The sequence below is a fragment of the Dipodomys ordii genome, unplaced genomic scaffold (assembly GCF_000151885.1).
Source record: "Dipodomys ordii isolate 6190 unplaced genomic scaffold, Dord_2.0 Scaffold26, whole genome shotgun sequence".
NCBI classification, from domain to species: Eukaryota; Metazoa; Chordata; class Mammalia; order Rodentia; family Heteromyidae; genus Dipodomys; species Dipodomys ordii.
Genome location: NW_012267242.1, coordinates 14,793,094 through 14,815,423, shown reverse-complemented (window position 1 = coordinate 14,815,423; position 22,330 = coordinate 14,793,094). Strand labels below are relative to the sequence as shown.

The window sequence follows — 22,330 nt, the reverse complement described above, 5'->3', positions numbered from 1 at the left end:
TGTTACTTTAATCCAGTAATCAGCCTTCTACAAGGCTGCTTTAATGGAATAATCAATTTACATTGCTATTCTTCAGCATGCTACTGTTTATAACAGTAAAGAATTAGACACTAAGTAAATGTCTAGGAGTTGAACAGTTAAGTGAGTTATAGTTCATTGCATGATAGGTTATTAGGCAACAGTTTAAATCAACTTTTTGGCCAGATATGATAGAACACACATGTAATCCCACTTATTTGGGAGGTGATCTGTCTTGGGTGGGGAGGGGGAAGAGATCTATCAGAAAAATAACTAGAGCAAAAAAAAAAGGCTAGAAAAGTGGAAATCCCTGAGTTCAAACCCTAATGCTGGAAAACAAAACAAAACAAAAAAGAACCCAACCATTTGAAAACTGTAATAATGTGGAGGAAATAGTTATGGTGTAATGTTTGGAAAAGAATGCACAAAATAGTATAGGAAATCACCCACTTAAAACACATAGGTATAGAAGAATATGCATAGAAATGTCTGGGAAACGCATGGAAATTAAATTGTTTTATCTGTAGTATGTTCCATGCTTTCCTTTTCATTATTTTATTGTATTTTTTTTGTATAAACACCTAAATTTGTTTGTTTTAATGGAGAGAGGTAATGTTGGTTTTTATACTATTCAAAAAGCCTCTGCATCTTCTCTAAGAGCTCAGGGTTTGAGAAGTGGAGTTGATGAGTGAGTTTTTACATTTCATTTTCCCTGAAGAGTCCCGAGGCCTCCTCTAGCAGCCAGCAGCTTTAGTGGAAAAGGCAGTAGGGCGATGTGAGCCGGGGCTCCGGTACAGACCCTTTGTAGCCTCAGGACATTTATGGGAGTACGTAGAACCAGTACCCCAGGCATGTGGATGGCTGCAGGTGAGGTGTGCTCCAGGAGATGGCTTCATTGGCTCTTCAGCATCTGCATCAGGAAGGCCAGAGATGCTGTGGGAGTGTCTGGTCTGACAGAGAGAGGACAAAAACACTGCAGATGAGAACAATTAAAGGAGAATGGGGAAAAGGGGAGGGAGAAGAGGAGAATGATTATGAAATCAGAAATAACAGAAGAAGAGATGGTGGGTTGTGAAGGAGTGAAGATAGGGGAAATTGTAAAGCACATGACTTGCTTTCTTCATTTAATCCAGATTCTTCCATCCTCTGGGACCTGGCCTCAGACCCTGGAAGCTGAACTGGGAGGTCACTGGGATGAGAACACATTTCTCTTCCTTTTCTTGCTACCCACCACCTGTCCCCATGGGATTCCCACACTGTGGTGACAGGGTAGGGCAGGGATGAGGTTCATTCTGCTATGGTCTTGGGGCTGACAGGGAGCTTCAAGGTTAGGGACTAGTGGGCAAAGTCACCCAAAAGGAATATTCATGGGTCATTTACATGAATGGAAAAATGTGATCTTGATTACTGGGGAGCCCTGCTCCTTCCTGTGTTCATGTACTAATCAGAAGTGAAGGCTATGAAACCACTCAGAATCATGAGCTACCCGGTTGCCTGTGTCTACCCCCATCCCAACCCTTGCTTCAGGACCCAACTCTATGGTTCTTCTTCAGTGATAGCTGTTCACTTCATCTCTCCCTGATACCCCTTGGGCACAGACTCCTGCCATCTTACCCTGAGCCATCCAGGTAGCTTGTCTGACTTTCAATTTCCCTATTACGAGAAGCATTCCATTTGCTACCTCTCAGAACCCTGCCATTGTTCATTTACAACATTCAGCCCATGCTCTTTAATGTAGCGCCTGTGGCCCTTACTGTCCACACCCATTATCCACCATAATATATCCACAGTTGAGTTCAGTTTCAATGATGCTAGCCATCATGATGATAACACTTCACATTTCTACATACAAGGTCCAAGTCACCAGTGTATACTTCATGTCATTCTAGTGCTCCCAGAAGTTGGAGAGGTGGAAGGAAGCCTGGGTCACATAGTGAGACGCTGTATCAAAGAAATAAAGCCATCAGAGAGAGGGATAAAGGAGTCAGAGAAGGAGGAAAGGAAAGAAGGAAGGAAGGAATAGAAGGAGGGAAGGAAGAAGGGAGGGAAGGAGGGAGGAAGGGAAGGAAGGAAAGGAAGTAGGGAAAGGAAGGAAGGAAGAAGGGAGGGAGGGAAGAGCACAAGTCTCGGTTCATAACCTAGCTTAGCTATGGACCTACTGTGTGAATCTGGACAAGCCACTTTCCCCTGGAATAAATAATTGCCTGTGATTGTCTCTGGCTCTTGACAAACTCTGAGTGGTTTCCTTTGTTGGACCCAATGCTCCTGATCTTCAGGATAGAGATAAGCCCACTCTACCTGCTTCCTATAAGTACATCCTGATGTTCAAACAAGAGAAACCACGAGAAGCTGGATAGTCAGGAAAAAAGATACGTGCTTCTTTGCTTCTCGCCATGGCCCCATGAAGTGAGCAGGCAGAAAGGGAGCCTGGACTCCTCTTTCATGGGTCAGGACAGGGCCCCTCAGTGAGGCTAAGTGATAAGTTCTGGCTCCTGATGGTAGGCAGAGGCCTGGGACCTGTGGATCCTCCCTGCCTGCTACGGGGCTCTCGGGGTGCTTGTGAAATTGAGGAGTTGTGTTAGGGAGACAGAGTGTTGGGGAAAAAAGGAGAAGGAACACAATGTGCAAAGTGAATTGTATTTTGATTTCAGTTTGAGCTGTGTGGTGATTTAACCAGTTTGGGTTTTTTTTTCTTTTTTTTTTTTCTTTTTGAGGGAATGCAGTCTGGTTTCCAGAAAAAAAAATTGGTGCAATAGAAAAGTAGTAATTTTATTTTATTTTTTTTTCTGAGTATCACTTCTCATTAGTGAGTACAGATAGAAACAGACCGTTGTCCCCGGATGCCACCAAGGCAATGTTCAGTGGAAGGGGTGGGGGGAGAAAATATAAACCCAAAGTAATGCAGTCATCACCTACATAGTGAACCTCATCCGGTCAGTCCGTGTCACTCTAGCAAGCCAGATAGTAGCTTTATAATTATTTTGTCAAATTTAACACATTAAAATCATCTCACCACTTAGTTACCAGCAGCCTTAATTTGCTTTTCTGTTATTGTTTATGATTTAAATTATGGATGTTATTTAGGGGATAAGTTATGTCTTGAGGCTTTTCATCAGTTCAGAAATTAGTCTCCTGAGATTAGCCACTTGTCACTGAAGACAATTATAGCAAGCTGGAGGGTGGGTGAGGCTGAGCCCAGGTATTGGCAGTGAGTCTAAGGTTGACCTCAAGCTTAGAGAGAAGGAGTCATCACTTGCTAAGTGCTGGCTGCCTTCTTTTTCCCTTCCCTTCCCTCCCCTCCCCTTTCCTTCCCTTCCCTTCCCTTCCCTCCCCTCCCCTCCCCTCCTCTCCTCTCCTCTCCTCTCCTCTTCTCTTCCCTTGTCTTCCCTTGCCTTCTCTTCTCTCATTCGATCTTTCTTTTAGCTCCAGAGTCTGAACTTGAGCCTTTGTGCTTACTAGACTATCACTCAAACCACCTCACCTTCGCCAGCTATTTGTTTTAGTTTATTTTTCTGGTAGAGTCTCATGCTTTTTCATGGGACCAACCTTAGCCAATGATCCTTTGACTTTTGCCTCTCAAGTAGCTGGGATTACCAGCATATACCACCTCCCACTTCCAGTCCTATTAAGTGCTGATTTTTGATATGTGCCATCCTACTTAACGCTTACAATCATCCTTTATGGTATCGTCTCCTTTTCGTTGACTGGAAAATAGGACAAGAGCAGTAGAGGACCCTCTCCATACTAGGGTATGAAGTTGTTTGTGTCATTGTCTTTCCCACAGTGGGTGGTAAATCCATACTGTAAGATCCACTAGAGAGGCAGCCTCACAGAAACCTGGCAATGTTTTTTGTTGTTGTTGTTTTGGTTTGTTTTTTGCATGAATAAGGGATGCTGTCAGAGAGTTCATGGTCTTTCCATGTATGGTGTCTGCCATTTCCCAAGGTCTGTGAAGACACTTTTAGGAACTGGGAAGTGGAAGTTTCTAGGATTCCTTCTCTTCTGGATCCTCTCAGAACCCAAGGTGCTTACTTAAGCTACCCAGCAAATGGAGAGAACTTTTGTTTGGTAAACAGATGAGGTTGGCAGTGGAGATTTCTGTTTTTTGGGGGGTTTTGGTTGTTTTTTTTGTTGGTCGTGGGGCTTGAACTCTGGGCCTGGGCTCTGTCCCTCAGCTCTTTAGATCAAGGTGAGCACTCTATCACTTGAGCCATAGTGCCACTTCTGGTTTTCTGGTGGTTTATTGGAGATAAGAGTCTCACAGACTTTCCTGCCTGGGCTGGCTTTGAACCTCGATCCTCAGATCTCAGCCTCCTGAGTAGCTAGGATTACAGGTGTGAGCCACCAGCGCCCAGCTGCGATCTCTGTTTTAAGGATAATCCTATTTCCTGGCAGGTTGGAGGAGAAGTGTGCTACTGATCAAGGGAAGGTTAATAAAAACCACTTGTCAGATAAAAGGGGAAACCAACAGCAGAGAAAGTGTTCAGGGAAGACATTGTCATCGTTGTCACCCTTCTCATCTTCCTTACCCCAGCTTCATCTCCAGTCACATCAGATCTGACAGAACACAGAACGGAGGAAGCCTTTGGGGGAGCTTCCCCCCACACCAGGTGGCTCCCCACTGTCTGTCTCCCCGCCATCTCCTCCCCTCCTGCTTGCTTGTTGGCACTCCTCTGAGGCTTTCATTTGCTTGCTGCAGTTGCTCAGCGCCAGCGTCTCTCTTCTCCTTTGTTCCCTGGCCGGCTCCTCCTGCAGCCCTATGAAGTGTCAGAGATGGGCTGTAGTTTTCAAGTAGCGTTTTGTTGCCTGGCAACATGCAGTGCACACCTTCTATGTGGCAGCTTCCTCTGAATCAGCTAGGGAGCAGAGACACTGGGACCAAGGGGTCCAGAGCCTCTCTGGGGTCATGAGGAAGAGGAAGGACAGAAGATGGACCAATAGATACCTCGGCTTTGGTGTGACTGAGTGAAGCCTTCCCTGTCCTTCCATGATGGCCATGGCAGCAACCTGCCCTGCTGTGTCCTCTTGCGGCCATGGTCAGTGGGGAGAAGCCGTAGCTTGGGGCTGTGTGACTTGGGAGTTGCCTGCCCTGGCTAATTGAAGCAGGACTAGCCGTAGGTGAAAGCTGCTTGCTCATTTCCACCTGAGTTGACCTCTGGCCTTCTCTTGTTCCAAGAGATGCTGTAGGCCGCCTGACTGGAAAGGTGCTTGGCTGCCCCAGCAAGAGGAGAGGAAAGAGATAGTGTTCCATCAAGAAATATTTTGCTTAGAGCTGGGAAGGGGCTCCAGAACCAAAATCTCACATTCTATGGTGAGGAAAACAAGGCCTAGAGAAGAAAAGTAATGTCTAAAGTCACACAGCTTCTACCCAGAGGAGGATCTTTCTCGCATGATTGGTGTCCATGGAGGGGAAGAGGCAGCATAGTGATGAGAAAGCCATTGAACTTGACCCCAGTTGTCCCCTTGCTCGCTTCCATCTCCTGATCTGACCAGAATGAAGGCTTTTGAATTAGAAGGAGCCCAAGACTCAGATTCTGAGACACAAACCTGATCCCCATCCCTAGGCAGAGCCCCTGCCACCTAGGCCTTTGACCACAGGCACATGGCTGTTCTGGAATTTTCCTGGAAAAAAAAAACTAGAAGTGGAGGGCTTCCCAGCCTCTGGGGTGATGCCCCCATTGTGTGGGCAGAGACCACTGTAGCACTTCCGGTGCTGTGATCACCTACTATCTAGGGAAAGCCTTTGAGCTGGATCGCCCCCCCCCTAACATCCCCCACCCCTCTACCCTATGCAGGACACTACCTCTGCCTTCCCAGATGAGAATGCAGAACTATGTGATGTACAGCAAGGTTTCCCAGTTTTTCTCCAGCTCCTGCAGCCAGAATGCAGCCTCTAGATGGGCCATCTCCTCTTTTCTTGCTCCTTTGTCTTTTTCCCCTCCCCATTCAAAAACCAGATGGAATTCTGATGTTGAGGGCAGCCTGTCTGCAGCTGTATCCTTCCTCTTGCTTCCAGGGCTGCAGAGAGGAGCAGGGAGGGGTGTTGGATCTGCTTGGCCTGAGTCTCAACCTGGGGTCTTCCTTTCCAAAAGCTGCTCCCCTAGGCCTTGGACATGCCAGTTCCCAGGATGTAGAAGTTCCTCCAGCAAGAAAGCCTTCTTGGAGAAGAGGGAGAGGAAGTTGGGCATGTGACTGGCTGTCTCCATTCTCTTCTCCATAGAGCAGTGAGCTTCAGCATTCCCATTATTTCTGATGTGTTCAAGAAGTTTCCCATTAATTCCATCAACCACAGTCTGAGTGAGTTGGCAGTGGGACAGGTAGGCCTGGATCAGCTCTCAAGAATATGCTCCCTACCAGACTCAATCACCCTTCACATAACCAGAGCTCACTTCCAGACAATGGGATGTGTGCCAGCTTGTGCAAAGAGGTTAGAGGAACAGGCTTCTGCCTTCTTTATGATTAGGGAGCCTCCTGCAGTCTGCAGAGCCCCACAGCTATGTCCCTACATTAGAGTAGAGCTATTTGTGTTCCCAGGCCACCAGGGCTCAGCCTAGACCTTCCCCTGGTGCCCTTGGCAGCCTCTGCCAAACTGGAATTCTCCCATTCACCCTGACTTCGGGGGTTCCCCCATTAGCACCCACTCTTCTCAGTGGCAGGAGAAGCTTCCCAGCTAGAGCTCCCAACGCCCACCCTGGATGCTCCACTGTTCTGGGGAACAGAAACAAGGCAGCTCCTTTCCCAGGCCTTTCCCAGCCTCTGTTTCTCTTTGTTCTTGTCCACAGGGTAGGTGATCCCCACCTCCTTCCCACACTAACGCTGCCCAGGTGATGCTGCTCTTTTGCATCCTCCGTGATATTATTTGCTCACCTGGTGAGATGCCTGCTTTTAATACCATCTATAAAACACCACCGAGGGGTATAAAATACCCCTCTTTTCTATGGAGCTCTAGCTCTATGGACCACTGCCTCCGCAGCACTTCCCTCCAGGGGGCGCCATTCCCATTGAAGTCTCTGAATGGCCTTGGGGGAGCCGCAGGGTGCACAACCCACTCTGCTGAACAGGGCTGCCCTGGCTCTGCCTTGCTCCCTCTGTGAAACACGGCTTATTGTAATACAGATCCAGGCTCCGAGATCTGAGAAGGGGAAGTCCCCAGTAATCTCTCTGGGCCTTGGCTTTCTCAGAGGCCTAATGTGTGGACTCGGGGAAAGCCAGGCTCACACTTCAGGCCTGCCACTCCATAGATTATTTTATGCAAATTCTCTCATCGAGCTGGGTCCAAATTTCTCTCTTAGGAAAGTGAGAATGGCCGTTATGAATCTTGTTTTTGTGAGGATTCATTGAGATAGCACACATAAAAGTTTTGGCCCACTTCTCACTGTTGGCATTTGATAAATGATGATAATGGTGGTTATCTCTTATAATAAAGCTAATATCCGGCCCTGCCTACTTCACAGAGATAGGCCCAGGAATAAAATGAGATGAGAAGTAAATCATTTCTAGAATCTCGGAGGAAATATTTTTCAAGAATCCCAACTACTTGTGTGGTTGTTTCTGTATATAAGAAGTAAGCACTCTCAAGGGCCTTTGCTTCCGAGTCACGCTCTGTGACTGATGGCGGGTGTCAGGAAAGGCTCAACTAGAAGGGATAAACCTCACAGGGGGCAGACGGACGCCTTGGGTGGATGGAACTGAATGAAAACCAAAGCCAGCATCTGTGAGAGAAAGCAGAGACCCAGAATGACTTTAAACAGAAAGAAGAGGCCTGCTGTGTGTGTGTGTGCGTGTGCATGTGCGTGCATGTGTGTGCATGCATATGTGTATGTGTGTCTGTATACGCGAGTGCATGTGATGAGACCAGGTTTAAATGTCACCTTTCAGGAGCCCTGGTCCATTCATAGCTTCCCTCAGCAGATTTTCCTGGTGGGGTGACACAGAGCAGGACCTAGCCAGACCACACAGGTTGATACCTTGGGCAACGTGATCAAGAAGAGCCTGGGCTATGGGGTTCACAGGGGCACTGATCCAGGACGGCTTTCTAGATAAGGCAGTTTCCTCTGCCCGAGGAGACTCTGAGCGGAGGGCCTAGCATGAACTGAGCTCAGGGGCAGAAGCATCACAGACTTAGATAGAGAAGCAGCAGCTTCTTGCAGAGGTATAAGGGAGAGCCTTCCCCTAGCCTCAAGGCTTAGAGAGGCAGGCAGGTATCTTCTCGCCAGTCTGAGGCCCTTCTGTCAAAGCCAGCAGTTCCTCCGCCTTATTTATTTGTTCCTTTTATTGTGGCAAAGCAAGATAAATGCTACTCAGAGCCCCAGCTTCTGCTGTCTTGTGCCCCACATTATAAATCATTCCCATCAGGTCCAGCTCAAGTCTCAGCCTTCCTCAGATCATAGTTCACAGACAGCAAGAGGGGGATCCTCACAGGACCAGCCTGGACACCACCACACAAAAGAGGAAATTGTTCCCAAAGGTAGATTTTTTCAACCACTGTTAGTCTGAGAGACAGAGAGAGAAGGAGAGGGGAGAGAGGAGTAGGGAGAGAATCTACATCTTGGCAGGCCTGCGTACAGAGGCTGCAAGCATCACCTCGAGGCCAGTGAGAGGCACTGTTGGGATTGGAACAGGAGAGGGACTTGTGTTTAGGACAGAGTTCCCTGGCTGCAGAGAAGAGGAACCCCAAGGAGAGCATAGGACAACCAAGAGGCAAGAGAAGCACTGTGTCATCAGCACTGGGATGCTGCAGTAATACACGTGTGTGTCCACCAGGGTGGTGGTACTGAGAGGCAGCATGAGAGGCAGCCTGAGAGAGCTGGAGGAGTTGGACTGGTTGGATGTGGAGTGATGCTGGAGAAAGCTCCAGAACAGTGCTGAGATCCTAGCTGAGTGGCAGGTAGGAGGGGGAAGAGGAAAAGGGTCTAGAGGGGACCTGGGCAGCAGGCAGAGTTAGATTAACAAGTAGGGTTAGGTATCAATTGATTCATCTGCTGTGCCCCCAAAGATGCCCACTGTTGGCAGACCTAGGTACCAACTCCTGCTGTCACCTTCCCTGTTCACCTCCCACAGGGCTCCCCAGAACAGGGACCCAGTCTTGTTCCATTTTCTGCTCCCTATGTCTGACAATCCAGCAGGTGTAACCAAAGCCATCCTGAAGCCAGCAAGCTGGCTTCCCCTGGGGAACAATCATTCACTAGCAGAAACCCTCTTTCCCTGAACATGGATACCCCATTGTGGCTTCTCCAGGAAAGACTGAATGAACTAAAGGGGAGACGAGAGAGATGAGGTAGGAGTCATGTTTCAAAGGGAAAAAAGAGAAAGGAGGAAGATGGGGAGAGAGAACAGAAGGAGCTAAGGAGAAAAAAAAGAAGGAAGTGAGGGATTAAGGGCTCTAGGTGATACCCCAGGCACAGGCCGACTGAGCCAAAGTGTTCATGTGGCTTGGTGAGGGATTTTGTGCATGTGTGTTTTCTTTTTTGATTTAGTTTTTGCTTTTGGTACTGGAGATTGAATGCAGGGCCTCACATTTGAACCACATCTCCAGTCCTCTTGCTTCTTTTTAGTTTTTTTTCCCCCCAATACGGTCTCATCCTTCTGCCCAAGCCAGCCTTAGATTATGATTCTCCCACCTCCATTTTCCAAGTAGCTAGGATACAGATGGGCACCACCATACTCACTGTGTCTCTGCTTATTAAAGTCCAGTGCTGGTGACCTGGAGAGAGCATTTCTTTACGTACCCCGCCTTTCCCTCTGTGGCTTGCCCAACCTGCCTCATTCTTTCCTTGAGCTCATCCCTTCACCTGGGCCCCTTCCACCACAGTCTGGTACCTCCTAAGTGGCTTTGAACAAATGTGAGATCTTCCGAGAAGTCCCACTGCCCTTTGCTACATCGTAGCAGCCAGTTGTCCCAGTTGTAGGTGGCTTTGTGTTTCTGCTTTGGTGTTGCTTTGCATTAGCAATCTTCTCAGGACCATAAGCTTCATGAACCAGACACCAAACCTGGTACATAGCTGGGGGCTCACTCCTGTTGGCTGACTGAATACACTAGTTTATTAAAGTCCCAATGGATGCCAGGAGCTGTGCAGAGTTTGTTTCGTATCTCATGTGCTCACCCACGCCATGCCAGGAGAGCTTCCACAGGCTTTTGTTTTATTGGAGGGAAGCCCGGGACTCACAGAGTCCCATGCCACCCAGTGAACAGGTGGCAGTGTTGGGATTGAAACCCCATCTGCTGGTCTCTGCTCATGTGTCTCCACCACAGCACCCCCAAATCCAGCAGAAGAACTGCTTCCCATGGGAACAAGGCTTCTCCCAAACATATTGTTTTTCTCCATTCTCATGCATTTTATTAAACATTTCCAAATCAGGAAACATGGAAATATTTTTTAATAAGAAGAAAGAAAACATTGCAAATTGAGAAACTCACTCGGAAGGCTTTGCCAGATGAGCCATCTGGTTTTTAATTTAATAACCATCCAGAGAGGTCGACAGCGGTCCCCTCTGAGAATGGACTGGAGAGGGAGGGGCAGCTGGCTTCTCTCAAATGGGGCTTCCTCTGACAAGGTGTGGGGGATGGGCTGGGGGAACAGAACAGAACAGAGGTGAAGAGACCTAGACAAGAGAAACAACCCAGAAAAGCTCAGCTGGCCTTGTCATCTAGATGTCATCACCATGGCCTCCAGAGGTGTGACACCACCCAGATGTTCAGACTTTTCCGTCGTTGATCTAAAATCTCCACATATAACCTTGATAAGGAATAGAGGGGCCATCTCCTCTGCCATAGACAACCACACCAACCAAGCCCCGTGTTTGCAGAGAGAATGAGCTGTGTCCATCTGTCCTTAAGCCACAGCTGTGTTAGAATTGTGTTGTCACAGTGCTGGCTTTCTGGCTTTTCAGATATACTCGGGGGCCTTGCACTCTTGCTGTTCGCTCTTGGAGCTGGAAATAAAGGACTAGATTTAGATTTGCCTTGGAAAGATCCAAGGCTGTTACCTTGAATTACCTGGTAGAAAGGATACATTCTTATTTTCCTAAATTCAGAGCCAACTCTTGAAAAATAGGACACAGTCTAGGAGCGTGAAGGGACAGAAGGAGCAGTTGATGCATGTACCGTGGCACGTGGTCTCAAGTACTGTGGCCAGCCCCAGAACACCAAAGCCTTTTATTTTATCTTTTAAGATGTTTAGAAGTGAGATTGTGTTTGAGAAAATAGCAAATTCTTGGCCTTGATGTGAATTCACCTGTGGTTGGAATGGAAGTCACCCTAAGCCATTGCTTTCTCAGCTGTCTTTGAATTGCAGCGACGCCCTTTCCCACACCTCAGATGTTTCTCCAGTGCTTCTAAACTAAGGCTCATGAAGGCCTAGGGGAATGGTGCTTTTCCCCACAAAGCTAGAATCACAGGCCCTTGCACAACTTGATAAAAAGGTCTTTGGTTATGTTGGAGATATAGACAAAGGCAGAGATGGGAATAAAGCCTGGGACTTGATGAAATGTCTCCCCTTCAGGACTGGCTTCTCAGGCTCCTCCTCCAGGCTGGCAGTAGCCAGGCACACATGGCTTGTACCATCAGGCTATAGGTAAGGTCTCTGCCAGGGGAGTGCAGTTCCTGCCTAGGCACGGATGCTGCCCTGCTCCACCTCAGGCCCTGCTCACTGTAACTGCTGTTTCTGGGATCCACATAACTGCAGGTTTCAGTCCCAGACTGTCTACCTAGTTGCCTGGAGAAGTTTGTCTAGCCTTAAGCCTCTCATTTCTTCATTGTGAAGTCAAGGTGACAACCCTTGTCTTGCTGACCATGTTTTCCTGCTTGCTACAGACTCAGAGGGGTCCTTCCTGGATTCTTTCTTTAAGCAATTGACAGATACCTATCAAGCAATAAAGATACAGCAATGAAAAAAAATTAAAGAAGTTGCCAGGCACTGGGGGCTCACGCCTGTAATCCTAGCTACTCAGAAGGCTGAGATCTGAGGATCATGGTTCAAAGCCAGCCCTGGAAGGGAAGTCTGTGAGTTATCTCCAATTGACCACCAAAAAGCTGGAGTTGTGGCTCAAAAAAGCAGCGCAGGCCCAGATAGTGCCCAGGCTCTCTGTTCAAGTACAGAAGAGAAAAAAAAGTCTTTGTTTCCTGCCGCTTATATTCTAACAGGGGTTGATAGCTAATAAGCACAAGCCAAATCTATATTACAATGGGAGCAGAGATGTGCTGAAGAAAAGAATGCCCCCAATAGAGAGTTGGGGCATGATGGGTGGCACACCTCGGGTGTGCCAGAAGCCTTACTGAGAAGCTAGCATTTGAGCCAAAACCTGCTCAGGTCCAAGGGAGGGACTTCCAGGGGGAAGACAGGAGTCCCAAGTAGAAAAACTGAATAGGATCTAGATGGGGGAAGAGGCAGCCCATGGGAGGTGGGCTCAGAGAGGCCCCAGGAGGTCTAAAGTGATGTCTTTTGGTTCTGGAAGAACTTTGACTTTTGTGCCTTGGATTTTATTCTGAAGGATACACAAATGCTTGTCATAGTCTTTGAAAGGCCCATTCTGGCTGCTCAGTGCTGATATACTGGGGAAGGAAGCAGACAAAAGCAGAGAGATCGGGGCTGGGAAGGTGGCTCAGTGGTAGAGTGCTTGTCTTGCATGCATGAGGCCCTGGGTTCGATTCCTCAGCACCACATAAATAAAAAAAGCCGGAAGTAGCGCTATGGTTCCAGTGGTAGAGCGCGAGCCTTGAGCTGAAGAGCTGAGGGACAGCTCCCAGCCCCAGAGTTCAGGCTCCATGACCAACCAAAAAAAAAAAAAAAAAAGCAGAGAGATCAGTTAGAGAACAGCTCAATGGTCCAAATGAGAGGACAGGGGCTAGACTAGGATGGCGCAGACCTGGGAACCAGACTGTGGAAATCTTTAGAAGGTAGAGCTGATGGAATTTGATGGAAATAGAGAGGGGCTGTGGTCCAGCCAGAGGACAGAGGGACAAGGAAGAGGGAAGGAAGAACGAGGGAGGAGTTGGGTTTTCCTGCACAGCAGTGTCTGCTGCCTGCCCTTCTCTATGTCCTAAACAGCTGCCCTTGTCACTAGGACAGAGCCGCAAGTAGGAGGCTCTTGGAGAGGCAGATACACGCCTCTTTCTGTGTCACACACTGACGGCTGACAGATCCTTGGAATTTGTGCCAGTGAGATAGGCAGGGCAGACGTGATCACACCTGCCTCCCTGAACTTGAAGGTCAGGATTTGCTCAAAGTCACAAGCTAAGGGTGTGGAGAATGGTCTTTGGGCTCCAGGTCCTAAGTTCCTTCAACTATGCCGAGTGAAGCTGACACCATCTACATGCAAGATGGTCATCAAATAGCAGTAAGCTAACATTTCTTCAACTACATGTCAGGCGATGCTGTAATTGTCTTATGAATATTGGCTCATTTAACCCTCATAGGAACTCTGTGGGAGTTGGCATAAGACACATCCCTTTTATAGATGGGGAAACTAAAGATAAAGTCATGTAGATAGATACCAAGGAGAAAAACTCCATTTGGTCTGGCCCTAGAGCCTGGCCAAACAGCCTGATTGGCCCCACGCTGAGGACCAAGTATCATTCATATGGGTTTCTGTAGAAGATCTCACTCCTACTTAATTCCTGCTGTTTCAACAAACAAACCACCATCATATCTCTTGTGTGAAGAGTCTTTAAGGAAAACACAAAACAAAACACCATTAGATGCCTTTGGAAAGGAAGGCAGAAGTGCAGTCACTTCACTTGGGCTTTAGTTTTTATCACCCTATTCCTGTAACAGGTTTCAGCTAGTGTCAAGAAGCTGAGTTCTTATTAATAACTGACAACCAGCTCCAAGCCCAAAGAATTTGGCAGTCACTTTGACCAAAGTTTATCTGCTGAGGAGGTCATTTTAGCATGCTTCTCTGAGTTACTGAAACAAGCTTCATTTCCACAAGGGGACAGAACAGCAGGCCACATTTACTTCACAGACATTTAGTGAGCACTTATTACATGTTAAATCCTGAGAAGGTACCCAGAAAGATTGCAAAGAGGACTGTTACGTAACTTCAGGGTTAGTAGGCCAGTTGAATAGAATGAGGAACTGAGAAATATATGAATTCCACATAGAATATCTGTAAGGCAGAGTTGAAAGTCAGTGGGGGAGGGGAGTAGATGGAAGTTAGAAGGCTAACATTAAATGGAGCTGAGACCATTGGTTATCCATGTGAACAACTGGAGCTGCACCCCAATCTCATGCCATACACAAAACGAAGATTTTTCAGCTTCATAAAAATGATATCATACTTAAGTGAAAAAAGAACATTTTTTGTTATAGTTCTCAAGAGTCAGGGTCTCACTATATAGCGCAGACTGGCCTCCAGCTCATGATCTTCTTGCCTTAGCCTCCTCCCAAGTACTGGGATGAGAGGCATGCATTATCATGCCCCACTAAAAGATAACACTGTAAAACATCTTAAAGAAAGTCTCACAATGTTAAACAGGGAAGGATTTCTTTAAAGATCATTCAAGTTACTAATTATTATGAAAGAGATGACAACTCCAGTGAAATTTAAAACTTGTATTTATCAGAAATACTATAAAGATAATAAAAAGATAATGTACAATTGGCCAGATTATATTGATTCCAGAACTGGAATCAATAAGGGAAAGACAAAAACAAACCAATTGAAAAATGGACAAAAGTTGTCAATGATACTCCACAGATGACAAACATGGTAAGACTAGTTCACTCACAAGATTGGCAAGAATTTAAGATGAGAGGGATTATTGATGAAAAGTTGGGAGCAACACTCTTGTTGACATTAACCCCCTCTGGTAGAATACTGTTACTGACATCTTGGATGACAGTTTTTTAATGGAGTCACATAGGCCCATACCCTACAAAGCATTAAATCCATTGTTAGTTATATACCTACAGAGACTTTTTTGAAAGAGCTCACTATATTAGTTATACATTGTTGCATAACAAATTCCCCCAAACTTAGCAGCTTACCACCATAGATATTTAGTATCTCACAGTTGCTATGGGTCAAGAATTCCAGGACAATTTAAATGGTCAATGTTTCTCAGGAGATGATGGGGGCTGTATGCCAGGGCTTGCTTTCTCCTCTCTTGGATCTCATTGCTTGGCTTAGAGTTTCTGCTTCCAAGTGCACTGATGGTTGTTGGCAGGCTGTGGTCCCTTGCTCTGTGGGCCTCTTCTCTTGCTTGCGTTGAGACATGGTGGTAGCTTCTCTTAGGAAGAGCAATCCAAAAGAGAGCAAAGGAGAGAGAGCCCAAGGCCAAAGCCACAATCTAACCTAACTTTTGAAGTACAAATCGATTGCTTCTGCCACATTTGATTCATCAGGAAAATATACTAAGTCCAGCTCAACCTCAAAAGGAAAGGATCGCAAAGATTTGTGAATACCTCAGGAGGAAGGAAATATTAGGGGTCATTTTAGTGGCTGCCTGCCACATTCTGGTAGTTGGTGTCACTTTTGTTTTATAAGGTTCAGAAAACAAGTAGAAGGAACCTGACCTGGTGACATATGCCTGAAATCCCAGCACTCAGGAGACAGAGACAGCAGAATCTAATTCTGGGCTATAGTGTGAGACCCTGTCTCAACCAAATGAAACCAAAGAAACAGGCAAGATGTGAGACTCAGTTTAGGTAATCCTACTTGTACGGAAGCTTTGTGGGGAAAAGGATGTGATCAACATGAAATTCAGGATAACATTTACCTGAGGTAGGTGGGGGGCAGGAATGGTGAGAACACACAGGCAGATGTAATGTATGGCATTGGATGGAGCCCTTGTGGATGCTTGTTTTTTCTTCATGCCTCGTAACTTAACTAAATGTTACATGTTTTAAATGTTTGTTCACTTCACGTGTGGAATATGAGCTGTTAGCTCCCTCCCTTCCTTTCAACTCTTCCTGTCCCCCATACTTTTATAATTGCATCCTAATTGTGGTTAAATTAGTAATCAGTGTTTACTTTACTGAAGCAACACTAATTTGACTCTATTCATAGTTGAGCCTTGTAGTAAAATATGATAACTTTTCCTGTAGAACTTGTCATTTTTTTTCAAGAGTTAATTAACATGTTTGTTCATTTGCTTAGTTTTCTATGTATTTATCACTAATTCAATCCCAAATTCTGGCAGCTGTCTAAATGTCTTCTCAGAAAGTTCAGGTACGTCAGCTTGTCTATCCCCCAGAGCCTTCCCACCTGCTCCAGTCTGGACTGGCTGTTCTCCATGCCTGCATCACAGCTGTCCCCCAAGAACTTCCTGTTCCAGCACCCTGGCCTTCTCTATCCTGCTGGATGTTATCCTTCCCTTGTCTTTCTCTGCCTTGGTTTACCTGTTGGCCCTGGTGAGCACTCCCTGAGCTGGCTTCTTGAGGGAGGTTACTCAAGAAGCAAACAGACCTACAAGAGCCTTGTGTCCCCTAAAATGTCTTCATTCCACCCTCAGACTTAATCAAGCTGCTTCTGGATTCTCATCTCTGTCAGTTGGCATTCTGATTTGGAAAGGATTTTCCTTAGAATTTTGAAGGCTTCGTTCCATAGTTTTCTAGCTTCTAGTGTTGCAATGGAAAAGTCTGAAGTCATTCTAATTTCTTTATTTTGGGGGGGGGTCCGGTCATGGGGCCTGAACTCTGGGCCCGGGCGCTGTCCCTCAGCTCTTCAGCTCAAGGCTAGTGCTGAGCCACAGCACTACTTCCGGCTTTTTTCTTTGTGCTTATGTGGTGCTGAGGAATCGAACCCAGGGCCTCAGACATGCAAGGCAAGTGCTATACCACTGAGCCACCTTCCCAGCCCAGTCATTCTAATTTCTAACTGTTATATTTGACCTTGCTTCCCTGTCCTGCCTCTGTCCCCTATCCCTTTCCCTACCCCCTCTCCCTCTGGAAGGTTCTTCTTTCTCTCTGGTGTCGGGAACTTCCACAATAATGTACCTTAATTTCTTATATTCATCCACTGTGCTGTGTGGATTGTGGGTATTTGTTTTAGAAACCCAAGCTTTTCAGTTCTGGGGAATTGTTTGTTTTCTTCTTTTGCTCTTCTTCCTCCTCCTCTTTGCTTTCCCTCCAGTTATTGTATTATATTTTGGAGGCTTGAACTCAGGGCCTTGGTGCTGTCCCTGAGTTTCTTTGCTCAAGGCTAGCATTCAACTACTTGAGCCACAGATATACTTTCCACATTTTTTTTTTTTTTGGTCAGTTGTGGGATTTTAACTCTGGGCCTGGGGGCTGTCCCTCAGCTCTTCAGCTAAAAGTGAGCACTCTACCACTGGAGCCACAATGCCACTTCTGGTTTTCTGGTGGTTTATTGGAGATAAGAGTCTCACAGACTTTCTTGCGTGGGCTGGCTTTGAACCATGATCCTCAGATCTCGGCCTCCTGAGTAGCTGCCTGGCTACTTTCCACTTTTTGATGGTTAATTGGAGATGAGAATCTTACAGACTTTCCTGCTTGGGCTGGCTTTGAACCATGATCCTCAGATCTCAGCCTCCTGAATAGCTAGGATTACAGGTGTAAGCTACTAGCACATGACAGCCCAGATTTTTTTTAAGGCTATTTAGTCTCATGGACTTTGCTGCTTAGGCTGGCCTCAAAATTTGATCTCAACTTCCTGAGTAGCTAAGCAAAAAAAAAAAAAAGGAGCCACTGGTGCTCAGCTTCTAGTTTTTTCTTCCTAAAAATATTGTTATTCAAATCAGTAGACTATCCACTAATTTTCTCATATTTTTCTTTTTTTTCTTTTTGCCAGTCCTGGGGATTGAACTCAGGGCCTGGGCTCTGTCCCTAAACTCTTTTGCTCAAAGCTAACACTTGAGCCGCAGTGCCACTTCTTGCTTTTTCTGTTTATGTGGTACTAAGGAATGGAACCCAGGGCTTTTTGCATGCTAGGTAAGTACTCTACCACTAACATTCCCAGTGTACTTTCCATTTTTATTCTCTCCTTTTTTGCTTTTTGGGGGATAATTTTTAATTATCTTCTAGCCCCACTAAGGAGACTTTTCTTTGTATAAAATTCCATTCTTGCTTCATGGTTCCAACATCTTATTTTTCCTTTCTTACAACATTAATTATAGGATTTTTCCCTAAATTCTTCCCAGTGAATAGTCTATAGATGATCCCTATTCGTTTTTCGGTCGGTGTTTAATTGTCTGATTTTGGTCTGTGTCACTAATGTTAGATTTTCCTTGGATATCTGGGGATTTCTGGCTGCTTGGTTATAGGAGGGTTTGTTTTTGTTTTTGTTGGTTGTGGGGCTTAAACTTAGGGCCTGGGTGCTCTTCCTGAGCTCTTTTGCTCAAGGCTAGCACTCTACCTCTTTGAGCCATAGCTTCAGTCCTGGTTTTTAAGTGGTTAATTGGAGATAAGAGTCTTATAGGGACTTTTCTTCCTGGGCTGGCTTCAAATTGCAATCCTCAGATCTCAGCCTCCTGAGTTGCTAGGATTATAGGCATGAGCGACTGGTGCTTGGCTTAAAAGTAGCAGTTTTAAGGGAGCAAAGTAAGGATGAAGCCAGGTACTAGTGTTTCACACCTATAATCCTAGCTACTCAGGAAGACTGAAATCTGAGGATCACACTTCAAAACCAGCCTGGGCAGGAAAATCTGTAAGAGTCTCATCTCCAATGAAGCACCAAAAAGCCAGAAGTAGAGCTGTGGCTCAAGTGGTAGAGCACTAACCTTGAGCAAAACAACTCATGGACAGCACCCATTCTCTGAGTTCAAGCCCCAGGATTGCACACACACAAAGAGTAATCATGAGTATTTAATCCACCATTTTTACCAAGTCATATACTCTTTCTTATCTCTAATTTATTTTTTATATTAAAAATGGAAACTATGGTCCACTCCCTGAAGATAATAACTAAAGCATTTGCTCTTAAACTCAAAGAAAAACTTGGTTTCCTTTCGTAGCCCTTAAAGAAAAACATGGACCTGTTCTCCCCTTCCCCCAATTCTCTATTGCAAAAAATAGCATGGGATTAGTACGTGAATTTGTGACATTCTAAAATTGTGAATAGGTTTAGAAACGTTTTCTCCCTCCTCTCTACTCCCACAGTCCTGAATCACCAGTGCGGCTTTCTCGCTCATCACTTCCTGCTTGGTGAGTCGCATGCATGTCTTATCTCCGTGACGATGCTCCACGCCACAAGAGAGCTGGAGGCATGTCCAATTTACCTCTGCCTCTGTTGTAGCTCCCACCTGAGGAGAGGTCACTGAAGCTGGAAAATCAATGATCAATGACATTCGCAGCACACACACCAATGGGTCCTAAGATAACGAAACCCACAAGGACATAAAAAGAAACTTACCAAAACAAGAAGAAGAGAAAGAAAGCAGTAAACCAAATTATCAGCCTTAGAAGGAGACATTGCTGAGCTCCAGTGGCTCACACCTAATCCTAGTTACTCGGGAGGCTGAGATGGGAGAATGTGATTCAAAGCTAGCCTGGTCAGAAAAGTCCGTGGGACTCCTATCTGCAATGAACCAGCAAAAAGGCAGAACTGGAGCTGTAACTCAAGTGCCAGAGGACTAGCCTTAACGAAAAGCTAAGGGACAGTGTCTAGGCCCTGAGTCCAAGCCCTATTATTGACACAAACTAGCAGTTGCTACATTTTTAATTTTTAATTGGATCTCTAATCTCTCTTTTAGGAGTCCTCTTACACATGAACAGGATGGGCATGATCCTCAGGGCAGCCCAACCACCAGGGGATATTTATTAGTTAGTCAAAGCTGCAGGATTTGCAAAGAAAAGACAATAAAGACCTATGAGCACAATAAACCAATGACAGACTTGTTAGTGTACAGGCCACCTATTAAATCCTGGCCTCCTACTTTGGTTGCTCCATGATGGGTGCCTGCAAACCTTCTAGCAGGTGTCCTGTCTGGGCCTTGACCTCTCTAATCAGTCTTGCATATAGCTGCTAGAAGAGTCATTCTCAGTTACCAAGTGTCTTCAGCCCCTTCTTTGTTAGTGACTTTACTATAGATTTTTTTTGCCCCTGTGTCCAATAGTGCTCACACCTAAACTTCAAGACAGCCCCATGAAAGCCTTGCCACCCCCCATGGGCACCCTTACCATGATACTTGTGAGTCTATACCCCTGCCTAGACTGGTAACACCTGCCCCTCCCAGCACCAGCAGCCATTGCTGACCTGTAGTGAGCACTTGGCCCAGGCTAAGCTCTTACATTGGCCTAAAATTGCTCGTGGTTATTTTACTTAATCATCCCATCAGCAGACAGGGAAACTGAGTCATAGAGGGGGTTAGTCTCTTGTCCAGAGCCATGGAACTACTTACAGTAGAACTGGGACTGGAACCTAGCAAAGCCACTCAGTCTCAATGACTCACTCCTCACTAATAAATCTCAGTGTCCTCAGACCTGACCCACACTCATTCTCCCAGGAAATGCTCCTTCCGTCAAATGCTGGCTGACCCTGGCTATGGCTCTGTGACATTTGTTTACATGCTGCTGGCTTGTGGTGTGGGCTGTCTTCTAAGTCTTTTCCCTTCTGTGTGTCCCCCTCCTACCCTCAACACTGAGTCTTGCCTGATTTCACAGCACAGAGCCGTAGAGCCAGGACCTGCTACCATTCCTTACAGCATGTGGGCCCGAGGGCCTGGCAGGGCAGGACAGTGGGCAGCTGCCTGTCCAAGGTTATGTCAGACCTGGAATAGGGCTGGTACACTGATTCAGGAGCAGGCTCAATCCTGGGGGGTCCAAATAGAGTTGTCCTGGCCTCTGCTTCTTAAGGATAGCCAGAAAAGCAGACATGGGCCATCTCTGGGGAGAGGAGGTGCATAGGGAAGGGAAAATAGAAGCCAGCCAGGGCCCTGAGGTGGCAGCAGAGCAAGGCCAAGGCCCATGTGAAGCAGGGAGTAATGGGAAATAAATGCCATCTTCTCAGTAGCACTTTGGAGAAGGAACGATGCTCTTCAGCTGCCCCCAAAAGAGCCAGGCAGTCCTGTGTGCTGACCATAATAGAAATACCAATGCTGCCCCATTGTTGCTTGTTGAAGACTCAAGTTGAGGCTGGACAGCCCAATGATGATGCAGGGTTGGGCTCAGGTGGTAATAGGCCTTCCCCTTAGCCTTGCCCACCTGCTTCTCTCCTGCCTCCCCAACCTGTGTTCGATCTTTTCACTGCCTCTGTGTTCCATCTGCTCAGCACAGACCATTCTTCCCAGTAAGCTGTGTCATGTCATCCCCCTCTGCCCAGGAAGCTAAAACCACTTTCAAGCTCTCCAAAACCAAATACAAATGTCTGATCCTAGAACTGCAGGTTCTATAGCATCCAAACATGTTCTCCCTGCTAATGGTACTAAGGGGCTTTGTCATTCTCCTAGAAACATGCTAGTCACTGTGCCTGTCTCACACTGAATGGCGCAGTAAAAGGAGCGTAGTCTGTATGTCTTAGGGAAAGTCACTCCATTTCTTTGTGCTTGCAGTTGCTTCCCTGTACAATGTGTGTTCAAAGTGCCAGCCACACATAAATGGTGCTCCATAATATAGATGCCCCTTTTGTTCTTGTTATTACTCCTTTTATTTGATTTAATTTTTATTTTTGACAGTATTGGGATTTGGACTTAGGGCCTTCTGCTTGCTAGGCAGGCACTCTACTATTTGAATCACTTGAGCCATGCCCCTAGTCCTTTTTTTGTTGTTGTTTTCCAGTCATGGGGCCTGAATTCTGGGCCTGGGTGCTGTCCCTGAGCTCTTCAGCTCAAGGCTAGCGCTCTACCACGGTGAATCACAGTGCCACTTCTGGCTTTTTCTGCTTATGTGGTGCTGAGGAATCGAACCCAGGGCCTCATACATGTGAGGCAAGCACTCTACCACTCTATCACTCTACCACTCTAGCCACCTTCCCAGCGCCCCCTCCCCCATGCCCCCTCAGTCCTTTTTGCTCTAGTTATTTTTTCAGATTGTATCTCATGCTTTTGCCTGGGTCATGCTGTGAGCAGCCTCCAACATAGCTAACACTAGGAGTATTGTTACCATGAACTGATTGTTCTTTGAGATAGGGTCTTGCTAGCCTTTTGCCTAGGCTGACCTCAAACCACAGTCCTACCTCCCAAGTAGCTGGAATTACAGGTATGATCCACCATGCCCGGCCTGCTTTGACCCTCACTTCTAAATAGAAACATATCTCAAGACCCACCTTCAAATGGACCTGGTTTGCATGGCTATTTCCTGTAGACTTATGGGTCACTAGACATTGAGGGCACAACAAACACTTTTGGTGGTAGTCAGTGCTTCTTGAGCTAGCTCAACTTCTCCACCCAGTGACCTTCAAGTGACTGGGAAATTTT

The 22,330-nt window shown here is 46.4% G+C and overlaps 1 protein-coding gene across 2 annotated transcripts in view; it reads left to right on the top strand.

The window, feature by feature from the left end:
* Window positions 1–22,330, top strand: part of Kcnn3 (potassium channel, calcium activated intermediate/small conductance subfamily N alpha, member 3) — a 153,274-nt gene that overhangs the window by 106,152 nt on the left and 24,792 nt on the right. Inside the window, exon 4 of one of the 2 annotated variants that reach the window (XM_013015147.1) lies at window positions 19,077–19,121. The exons of the other annotated variant lie outside the window; for it this stretch is intronic. Within the exon in view, the coding sequence (XP_012870601.1) occupies window positions 19,077–19,121 (45 nt within the window). The remainder of the gene's footprint in view (window positions 1–19,076; window positions 19,122–22,330) is intronic. 2 annotated transcript variants of the gene reach the window in all.